Genomic DNA, 12,027 nt, shown 5'->3' with positions numbered 1-12,027 from the left:
ATGATCAAAATATCCCTCCACCACCGCTCCCCATTACTTCGCCACCGAAGCTGCAAATTACTAAAATACCCCTACCGCCGACAGTCTCCTTTCTCCGAGGACGCGGCGGATCCGCTGAGCCCCATAGAGGAGGAGGACGATCTCCAACAACGTTTCATCGTCGGCGGCCACGTGCACTTCTGGCCCATCCATCGCGACACGGGCGTCTCCGATCCGTGATCTACGAGGAAAATCATTCCCGACAGCGGCCACCGGCTCAAAGATACACGCCGCGTCAGCACCGGGAGGTAATTCCGTCCTATTGGAAATCGAATACTCAGGGTATTTTAGTAATTGTAGGTAGAGTAAGCCTAGTTTTTTATTTTTTGTGAAATTACCATTCGAGAGGGGCAATAAACCAATGCGAACTTTCCCCTTTCCTTGGCGGGTATGAAAACCACGAGACGAAAAGGACCGAGCGAGAGAGCGAGAAAGATCAGAGCGCTTTGAAAACGGGGAGGAAAGAAAGCAGCTGAGTGTGTGTAGAGAGAGAGAGAGAACAAAAACCAGAAAAAAGAGAGAAAAGGAAGAAAAAAAAGAGAAAAAAGGGGAAAAATCGGTGAACACGATCCGAAGACGAGGGAAATCGATCCTTTTGAAGGCGTTAATCTCTCTCCATTCGGCCAATCGCGCTCGATCGGGGCCCTCCAGAACATTTGGGAGCCGTCTAGAAAGCCGGCACGCACGTCCATCCGCGTCCCGGGATGGAGCTGTACAGACGGAGCCCTGCAGCGGAGGGCGCCCACCCGGATCCCGACACCGGCTTGGAAGGTAGTTGATACTTCTTTTCTTAGATATTTTCCCTGATTTTCCTTATTCTTTTTGTTTTTTTTTGGGGGGTGGGGGGGTGGGGGTGGAAAGGTGGGGGAGTAGTTAGGGTTTAGAGTGGGGGGATTGGGAGTGGAATTGGCTGATGAGAGTTGATTGATTTTTCTTGTGTTGATCTATGTGGTAGCATCCATGTGGAGGTTGGGATTGGGCGGCGGCGACTCGCCGTACCCGGAGCGGCCCGGGGAGCCCGACTGCGCCTACTACATCCGTACCGGGTCATGTGGTTATGGCGAGAGGTGCCGCTACAATCATCCCCGCGATCATGGAGCGGTAGGGATCCTTGGACCTTCCCTTTTCAATTGATTCAACTAGGTCTCACTGTAGTTTTTTCAATATTATCAGTTATGTTGCTTGCAATGTGGGTGGTTTTATCGCTTTTGAGTTAATTTGGTAGTAGGTTTAGTTCTTTGATTACACTTTTTATTTTTGAGGTATTGAATCCAGCAAGATGTGAAATTTCCATGCTTGGTAGCTTTTTCCGACAATTGGGTTATCTTTTGATGAATTTATGGTATGTATGGATGCCTTATCTAGCTAGCTGGAGCTGGAAGGACTGGAGTAGTGGAGTATCCACAACATGTGGGACAACCTGTATGTGAGGTAGGTATTATATCTTTTTCAATTGTGGAACTTGGCATGCTGGCTTGATCTCAAACACCATAATTCAGTAAAGCAAATTGAAACCGAGCTATTATGATGGTTAAATTGGTGGTTCAATGGACGCCCACCTTTTACATGATGTTTTGCAGTACTACATGAAGACTGGAACTTGCAAATTTGGTTCTACGTGCAAGTACCACCACCCAAGACAAGGTGGTGGATCTGAGCAGCCAGTGTTGTTAAATTATTATGGATACCCACTACGGCCGGTTGGTGATTTTTCTTTTTTGTTATACATTTGTATTGATTGCTTTGTTCTTTCATTAGCGGGTGTTATTTCATTATTTTAATGCAGTTTAGTTTGAGATTGCTGATCATAGTAGTGGGCTTACAAAAATGCAGGGTGAGAAAGAGTGCTCCTACTATATGAAGACAGGACAATGCAAGTTTGGTTTGACTTGCAAATTCCATCATCCACAACCTGATGGTGCCTCAATGCCTTTACCTGCACCTATATTTTATCCGACGGTGCAGCCTCCTTCAGTTCCTTCACCTCATCAGTATCCACCTTTGGCCAGTTGGCAAGTTGGAAGGCCTTCAGTGTTGCCTGGATCATACATGCCAGGATCTTATGGTCCCATGTTGCTTTCTCCTGGAGTTGTTCCAGTTCAGGGTTGGGGTCCTTATCCGGTTTGTAAAATTCTCTTGGCGCATAAGTTTGTCTTCTGCTTATTACCGTGTAAAGTGACAAGAGAGCGAAGTTGAGATATCTTATATGTACTCTTCTATATGAGCAGGCGCCTATAAGCCCGGTAGTCTCTCCTGGTGGGCAGCAAACTGTTCAAACAGGACCTTTGTATGGGTTGTCTGACCAGGTAACTACTTCAGTCCCTGCCTACCAAGTACCATATACATCGGCATCTTCCTTAGCTCGGCCTTCAAGCAGTAGTGAGAGAGAACAAATGTTTCCAGAGCGACCTGGCCAACCTGAGTGCCAGTTCTACATGAGGACAGGGGACTGTAAATTTGGAGCAACATGTAAATACCATCATCCACGAGACTGGAGCATACCAAAAACAAACTGTGTCCTTAGCCCTCTAGGCCTCCCTCTTCGTCCGGTATGCATCTCCACCTATTGTTAGTCTCTTTTATAACATAAAATATTGGGCTGGTTCCCTAATATATAGAAATGAAAATAGTATCTATTATACTAAAATATACTGACTGGGATGTGCAGTCTGATTTGATATTTGCATTTGTAGGACCGCCTAAGCTGAAAGTTGTAGTACAACCTGTAACTTTTATTAAACCTTGAGCAGGCTGAGAATTCGTTATTTTCCTAGTACTCTGCATAAAAGTTTCTGGGGCATTATACATAAATCAATTTCCTTGTGGAACTTAGTTACTTTAGAACATCTAAAACTTATCATGATCTAGGGGTACCCTATCAGGTAATACGTATAATATACCTAGTAAGAGGAAATGCTTCAGGTACATATGTGCATCCAGGCATTTAAATTCTCATTTCAGTTTGACTTTATTTCCCTCCATTATTGCTTCACTCTGAAAATTAAATTAGGTCCATTTGTAGGGGGAATCTTGCATTTCTATAATTGATAACTTTCTTGTTTTCAAGAATTATGAATTGCATTATCCTTTGGTTATACAAACTGTTCTTCCTCAGCCACCTCTAACTAATGAGTTGAAATTTGTGAAAATGATACCTATAAATTGGAAAAGGTAAGCAAAATTTTGTGATAAGAGACATAATTTGACAATAATTGTCTTTTTATGGCTAGAGCATTTGTTTATTGTTTTGTGCCCTTTGAGAGATTCACGGGTTTGACTTAAAAGTGGTGATTGGGAATTTAGATGAGAGTGACAGTATATATGAGAGTTCTAAATCATATTATCTTGGATGATTTAAATGAGAGGTCTTCACTGGGAGATGACCCTGTGAATGATTTGGCTTTGAAAATGGATAGGCAGGCATTACCCAATCACTTGTGCGAGATGGCCAGTGGGAAAAGAAACCCTGTTTTTGTTCAGAAGTTTGAGATAAAATGCATAGGACTATGTAGAAGAAGAGGTGTGTAGAAGAATTGTTGTTTTCTCTGGGATCTTAACTAATAATGGCGAACTTGCTGGCATGAGATGCTGGACTTAGATTAATTAATCGGTAATAGGGTGGAAGAGAGGTGTTTTATCTATGTGAAGGTACAGGGAGTTCAGTGATGTGAAAAGGGAGATATTTAAAATGAAGTGGAGAAAGTCTGAATTAAAGGGATTTAATTTACAGTTTAGTTAATCACTTGGCATGTTATCAAGAATTATGCAACCAAAAATTTATGTATTTCTTTGTGACTGAACATCCTTAAAAGGAGCAAATCAGCAAACCATTCTTGTTGCTCTCATTTGTAAAACAGGCAAATAAATTTCGAGATTTAACACCCTTTAGCATTGTAAATGTATTTCTAGAAATCATGGCGTTTTTATTCAGTGAATGTTTATCAACACTATCATGCTTATTTCTTTTGACTATCAATACTCCAACAAGAAAGGATGAGTTTGTTTAACAAGGTGATTTGAAAATTTTGTATGACATTGTGAACTAGAAGCACCTTTAGTTTATTATGACTTGGATGAGTTTGAGGAAGTTGAGCTGGTTGAATAAAATATTTGTTGTCAGTACCAATTCTATGCTTAATCTTTATAGACATGCAACAACATGCAAAACCATCTTTTTCTTACACATCAGTCTTAATGTTATTTACTTGCTAAATCATGGTTGACAATATAGAATATATTGTCAACCATGTCCTTGTGAATTTGGTGCATACTTTCTCTTTGATTGAAGGGCATGGAACACCATTCCCAACCTTGGTGTTGCCACAAAAGAAAAAGAAGAAGAAAAAGGGAACTCATGAAAAAAATCAATAAATTCTAAAGTAAATGACTAAGTTATGTGGGGTTCTTAGTGATATAATGAGGAAAATTCATTTGAACTTGAAGGATATCCGGTAGTTGAATCTCGTTATTGAGAAAGAATAATGTTAATTGAAGATTGCTTTGACGTGCCACACTGGAAGCAAATATGTGAAATGCCAAAACTTAAGCTAGTCATTTTTCTTGTCATAAGGCAACTCCTAACTACATAGAAGGAGGAGAGAAATATAATGTGCTCACGCATTTCCAAGAAAGTTGAATTCTTATGGCATGCCACATTAGATGCTTATAAATAATTTTCATTATTTTATCCCAATACTTGTGCACAAAAAGTTAAAAAGAATTCCATGTCACATTAAGTTGTTTGAGTTAACGGTACTTCCATATTGATAAAACATGGAGATGTTAATCTTAAAAATCAAGTCTTTCAAATGAGTGATTTGTCTATGAGCATCTTATGCCTTGCTTAAGTTTGAAATAGGAATAAATTATATTATATATTAATTTAATTATTTTTATAGTGATTTTATAGTTATAGTTAATTAAAAATTGATATGAATTATATAAGAGTGCATTTTAACCACTATTAAAATATAATAATAGAAATTAGCTCAATATACATATGTTCATGTTTATATGTATGTGCATATGCATGTATATGTTTATGTATTTCATAGTCATGAGGGATGCCATGCTCTCATTAGATCTCTTAAATGAGCTGTTTGTGAGCTGCTCAAGTGTGGCTTGGAACTAAATGAGATGGCTCGTGCTCGACTTTACAAAATGAGCTGAGCTTGAGCTAAGCCCAGCTTGCTCAAGCTTGGCTTGTTTACAGTGCTATTAGAAGCTCTTTTGTTTGTAAAGCTTGTAAATTAATAATGTATATGTGATTGTTTTAATGAATAATAGTGCCATACATTGTATGATATAGCAAAATATATATTCAAGAATTACATATTCCTGGAGAAGAGGAGAAAGCAAATTTTACAACAAATAAAGAAGATGACCCTATCAATGAAGAATGGGCCATATAATTCCTTAAGGACTTTTGACATAAGCCGTGTGAGTTGGAATAGTAGAAAATGGTCACAACCAAGGTTTAAGTACTGGAATACCCATTACCAGCAACCCACCAGTATAGGCTGTACCGAGTCACAGTACATTACATCCCTTAGTAACTCGGTACAGGGCACATACTGCATACCAATTTCCTACAAGTCCTATATGGTAATTCTGGTAAGGAATGGTACTCAAAAACTTAGTCTTTATCAATCCCAATGGAATGTGTGGATCCAAAGAGCAGCAATAATTAATGGAACAAATTATGATTTTCTGCTAGCTGATATTAAACAAGCATGAGCAAATTATGGAGCATATAATATTCTTAAAAAAAATCATGGAGCAGACACAACATGTGCACTTAAAATCAGCCCATTTTCAAAAGACTAATAAGATATTTTTTAAAAACATAAGCGGTTCTGCAAACTCTGCTAGAAGTTATTGTTTAAGCCTCCAAGGTTCTGTACCTGCTTTATAATCACTTCAGTATCCTGCTACCATACATGCTTCCTATGTGGGCTTTTTAATTTAATATTTTCTTTGAGAGCTTGCTTTGTCAACTCCCACACCAACATATGCTTTTGCAACCACTTCTGGTTTAGGTAATAAAGCTTTATCAAATGCAACTTGATGAAGCTTCATCTTCCAAGTTGCTATTTCTAGTGGATTAAATAAGATGCTATTGTATCTTATCTGCATTCTCCACTATCCCTAATCATTTGCTTCTGTCATATCTGACATTTCTTCTCCTGCTTCCTGATAATTGATGGTACTATTATGCATTCTTATGTCCCGAAACCTATGAATTCTTATTACCTTGCTTAAGAAATCTGGATCTGTGACATGCTTATCGACCAAATCCTTTCATTATGTTAATAATTTGTTCAATATCCTACTTGATAATGCAATCTTTATTGGTGAAATCGTGATGCAAGGTTCGGCATTTTGGTATCGGACCCTATGCCAGTACCATACTGGTGCAGTGTCAGTACACCTGATATGGATTGGTTCGGCATACCAAGACTCTGCATGCCTTATGTATCGAGTCTCGGTTTGGTATTAATACGGTGTGGTATGCCTAGTATAGGATGTTATGCAGTGGTATGGTGAACCTTGTTCAGAAGTATAATGGACTTTATATTGTTGATTAAGTATGATAAGACATGCTTTTTAAGCCCGAAAGGATAATTTTTCTTGAAAATTAGATAATAGCATTTTAGTTAGATCCAGATATTCTTAGTAAGATGCATCTGCTTATTGTAAGTAAAGAAGAAAATTTGGTTAAAATTCGGTTATGTTGTGTTGCATGCCCAAAATATCTTATGTTGCTCCACTAGTAGTTCAACTTCTTGCCACATCAGTCATTTCAGGGTAATGCTGACCAGTTACTCTTGCATTGCATCACAGGGTACAGTTCCAGCTTCATTGACTGAGTAGCTATTTCATTATGACATCATCTGTACCTGGTTCAATCTTTTTTTTTTTTAGCCATCTCTGTTGTCGAGAAGTTTTTTTCGAACCTTGATTTTAGAATTAAATTGTTTATGCTTTGCATTCCAAGGCGAGCTCTAAGGATGTGACTAGATTTGTCAGGTCAAACAATTGATGCCTTTCTTAACTGTATTAACTAATTGATGTGGTCAAAGCATTGTACAACTGAAAATTTCATGTCAGTTTGAAAATTTGTTTTCTTTTATTCTGATTGACGAGTGTAAAATACACTCTCTAAGAGAGAGGTTTTTTATATGGCAAGACCACTTTTCTTGCCAAAAAAGTATGGCTCCACATAGGTCAGCAAGTGGAACCAGGATGTCTAGTTGGTTCGTGACACTGAAGTAGGGGCATCGGTCTCCTGGGTTTTGCTCAACTTGACCGTTGGATCCTAGGCTTCAACATGAACTTTTGCCTGTTGGATCCTAGCAATTCATGCTAAAATTGGATGCAGCTAGATTGCAGTATAAAGGGCTTTATCTAATCCCCCACCATCTCTTTGACGAAAACCTTTAATCCTCTCCTAAGTTTCTGTCTTGTCAGCCTGTGCCCTAGGTTGCTCTCCTCTCTCACTATGTTTTATCTCAAGGCTATAGTGGCTAGGGAGCAGGCTAGTCGACAGTGAAGTGTTGAAGTCTCTCCCACTCTGTACCTTAAATTGCAATAATGACTGAAGGTACACTGTTACTTATCTTTTACGCATGAATATTGCATGGCAAAGAAATCTATAAATCCTAATTTGTCTTTAGAATTTTAGCCCATCGCTAAAATTTCACTGTAAGTTTTTCGGGCTTTTGTGGAAATTTCAGATTATTAAGCATATATGATCAGGATCTTCAGGATGGTATGTTTGTGATTTTTGGAGAGCTCTCTCCCCCTTCTCTCCCTGTCTCTCTCCTCCCCTTTTCTCCATATATTCTTGTTCTGGATGGTAACAACATTTACATGCATGGGCTAGCCAGCTTGAGTCTGGTTTCAGGTCAGCTCTGGGCCATTGGGAGCCTAAGATTTGAAGACCATGATTGTAGGACCCAGTTTGAATGTTAAGACTTCAGGACAAATGGGGGTAGAATCGGGCTCACATCGATGCATATAGTTCTGAGTTTGGCATGGTCAAACCTTGGCTTAAGCCTGGCTTGATCAGTTGGCACCTGTTCAATAGAGACATCCTTTATGCAGGTTGCAATACTATTATCTTTGTGAATTGTAGATGAATGTCATACTTTATCAGTTCATGTCATGTTATGATTTTTTTGAAAAATTTGAGGTGATCAGGAAGACATTATTTCTCTACAAACTATATGCCTGCAGTATTTAATGTGAAAGAAGATACCCTTTTCCATGTTGTAGAAAGTAAATTGCCGAACAATTTTAGCAAACTCACGAAATATCCAGAGCTTTTATTGAAATAACAATGGCGAACACATTATATATTATACTAAAACTTTTCACGGTGTACTTCCACAGCCTTTTATTTGCTACTGCAGAATAGGTAATCCCAGCTACTATTTTTTGATTCATTATATCTATACCAACATAGATTAGGTAATTTTTCAGTTTCTGGGACAGAAAAATAATGCACTTCAATAACCTTCTACTTACTGTGTTCTATTGAAAGTTTTATCCTTGTTTGGGCATGATGGAAGACGAAATGATCCCAAATAATTGGCAGGATGAGAAACTTGAGATTATGAATCAGATCTCTTTTTTATTTTCTTCTTGTGTGAAATAGAACAACTATTTAGTTCATGTAATTTTTCCAATTTGTTTTATATTGTTTCCTATTTTTTAATTTTATGTAGTTTCCTTCAAGTTTTGAAGTTTTTGTCCAAAAGCATAAATTTTCCATTTCATTTAGTTTTAGGTGATCTTGGGCTGCTACAGGTGGCCATTGCTAAAAAATGAACTGAAAAATTATAGATAGACACTACATATAATTATACAGAAACATGATATTTAGAATGAAATATGCTAGAAATTTTTCAGCATAAGCTGTATCAGTTGTGTAGGTTAAGAAAAGTTAGCATGATATAATTTTATATACCAGCATTTCATATAGTAGTGAATGTAAGCAATTTAAACAATTAATGGTACATTTATAGCAAGCTCTATCTTACCAAAGAAAAGAAATCAACAACATATAGCAAGCTTCTATTATACTGCCTCTAAATGCAGGTAACACTCAACTTTTTCACTTGACCATTTGTTTCGCATGAAACCTGTAACTTGAAATTGTATGTTGGGCAACATTATAATCGATAAGCTGTTATTTCCTCTATTCTAAATTCATTGCAATGTATTTCCCATATCCTTGCATGCCAGCATTCATCAAGTTTGTTTGAGTAAAGCGAGTGGTGGAAGTTCTGTAGATCCCTTTACAATATCTATTCCTTGATATAAGAGCAAAGAGAGCTTGGAGAGGAGCTTAAAAGATAAGTGCAGTGATTGGACTTTCAAACTTCTAATGTCATGCTTAGAATTCTCTAAGGCAAATAACATTTTCTGTAATTCTTGCATCCATCAATCTTGTCTGTTTAGATGCTTAATTTGCCCTCTGACAATTGCACTATTATTTTGCATTGGCACTATTTTTTCTGGTCATTAGTAGCTGAGGGCTGCAATAGTTTTATAGTTGTAATGAATATCTTATTGTTATGGCAGGGGGCTCAGATTTGTTCATACTATGCCCAACATGGAGTATGCAAGTTTGGGCCGACATGCAAATTTGATCATCCGGTGGGAACTTTGAGCTACAGTCCTTCTGCATCTTCTCTTTCTGATATGCCTGTTGCTCCCTACCCAATTGGATTCTCCATAGTGAATTTGGCTCCATCCTCGTCATCTTCAGATCTACGGCCTGAATTCATTTCAAGCAAGGAGTCTTTCTCCAGCCGGATGCCATTATTTGAGAACACATCTAGTGGTTCTGTTGGTTCAATTTTTTCAAGGGGCGGTTTCCTACCCCACACCCTCTTGCAGCCACAGACTTACACATCAAGTAACGGCAGCAACACAGGTCATGGTGGTGAGATCTCTAGTTCAAGCTGAGAAGATTTGAAGCATATTCTTTTCAGATTTTTCTTCAAGATAAGTTTTGAACTCCAACACGTTTTACATTGTTCTTGACACAAGTGGAGATGTCTCCATTTCATTTCTTCCTTGTTTCTATCATCCCTTCCAGGTCTATACCATGTTCTGATAGCCCTTGTTCATACAATCTTTATCAGCCCAACTTTTCCCACTCAAATAAGCTATTGCCAACATAAAAGTGGCAAAGCAGAAACTAGGGTCTTCCGCCTTTCCTTCCAATAACTGCAACAGGAAGCCCTTTGATAAATTAAATGCCAACTCTGCCTGTCTGCTGTTGTCATTCATGCTTTGATCTTTTTGAAATGAGAAAGGATCATGCATGTCATGGCTTCTTCCCCCACCCTACTTCAGTCAACAGTTTTAGCTTCATCTCCTTCTGGTTATATAATTCTACACTCAGCAGGCTACCAGTTTCTGGCTTTCAGCAGGCTCCCGGTTGACCAGGTTCTTTCTATCTTTTTCATATTTATTTTGAGCAGAACTTTATAGACTCGAATGTAATATATGATTGCTGCCCAGATGAGGGACAGTGTTGTCATGAGCAATTCTGAATGCTTAATTTAATCAGCCAAGGAAAATCCTATCCATTTCCATGTTGTGCTTGGATGTGTACATCAATTAGATTTATCTTGATCGGATTTCAGACATGGTCGGATCTGAATTTGGATTTGTGTTGTTTCTTTTTTATCAGAATTTTTTGGATTTGGGCATGTTATTTAATAATAAATAGCTTCATAATATAATTTATTTTTAAAATATTTTTTAGAATGTGTAAATAAAGGATTTTTTTAACTACATATCCTCCTAAATATTAAACTTTACGTGAATATCTTCTTAAAATTGATATTTATATGTATACTCTTATCAAATGCTTGTTTTCTATGTATGTATGTGTGTGTATATATATATATATATGTGTGTGTGGGGGGGGGGGGGGGGGGGGGGGGGTGGTGTATGTATATATGTGTGTGTGTGTTTATATATATATTTTGCATATGTGCCCATGCTATCTAACGACATCAAGAAGTTAACAGTTTAAAATTAAAATAATAAAAATATTTTTAACGGGTAAATATGCAAAAAGAAATGTTTATAAAGGTGTAATGCAAATAGCAATTTTGGGGGGTGATCATGCAATTTCATATGTTAAGAAGGGTATACATGTAATTTTTTTTTTTGAATTTTTGCATAAATATTTTTCTAAATATTGGAATTTGCACGAATGCCCTCTAAATTAATATTTATGTGCATGCCTTTACAAAATTTTATTTTTGTATGAATACTTTTGATATAGCAATTCGATTATCATAATCTGCCAAAATTATATTTATTTTAATTAAAAATTAATTAAAATTATGAAAGTATCTTATTATTCCTAAAGTGGGTAATAGGTTAACAGATCTCACTGAAAACTAATATCTCTTTTTGTTATTTCAATTGTTGAGATAATTTTTTTCTTAAGCAATATTTGTTTGAAAAATATTAAGAAGCAGGCATTAGATAAATCCAAATGTTAAAATAGATTGCAATAGAAAAAAATAAAAATAAAATTTGTTGCTTATAAATTTTTTTAAATATATGAAATTGCATGAATACGCTCGTAAAGTATTATTTGCATATATATTCTTATAAATATTTTTTATCCATATCTATCTATTAAAGGTAGTTTAGTCATTTTTAATTTAAAACTGGTAATTTTTTTACGGCGTTAGATTGTATGGGCACATATGCAAGAAAAAAATGAAGGGTATACACGCAAAATAAGTATTTTATAATATGTAAATATCAATTTTGGAAGAGTATTTATATAAATTTTAATATTTAAGATGATATATACGTCAAAAACTCAATAAAGAAATTTTTGCATACATATCTTTTTAAATATTAGATTTTTATATAGTGATTTTTTCAATTTCATGATTAAATTGTTTACTTTTTTTTCCAACCGGATCTTGGGGCTAATTTTTAGTT

General features: G+C 36.7%; 1 protein-coding gene across 1 annotated transcript; it reads left to right on the top strand.

Moving 5' to 3' along the window:
• The first annotated feature begins 434 nt into the window (after window positions 1-434).
• Window positions 435-10,650, top strand: LOC103711740 (zinc finger CCCH domain-containing protein 6-like). Its single transcript, XM_008798009.3, has 7 exons — window positions 435-810; window positions 995-1,140; window positions 1,405-1,470; window positions 1,620-1,739; window positions 1,873-2,160; window positions 2,268-2,588; window positions 9,628-10,650. Exons 1-7 carry the CDS (start codon window positions 744-746, stop codon window positions 10,012-10,014), a joined length of 1,395 nt encoding a protein of 464 aa, XP_008796231.1. The 5' UTR covers window positions 435-743; the 3' UTR covers window positions 10,015-10,650.
• The last annotated feature ends 1,377 nt before the right edge of the window (window positions 10,651-12,027 follow it).

This window comes from Phoenix dactylifera, chromosome 13 (genome assembly GCF_009389715.1).
Source record: "Phoenix dactylifera cultivar Barhee BC4 chromosome 13, palm_55x_up_171113_PBpolish2nd_filt_p, whole genome shotgun sequence".
Classification (NCBI taxonomy): domain Eukaryota; kingdom Viridiplantae; phylum Streptophyta; class Magnoliopsida; order Arecales; family Arecaceae; genus Phoenix; species Phoenix dactylifera.
Note: the sequence above shows the minus strand (reverse complement) of the source record. Positions and strands in the feature narration are given on the sequence as shown.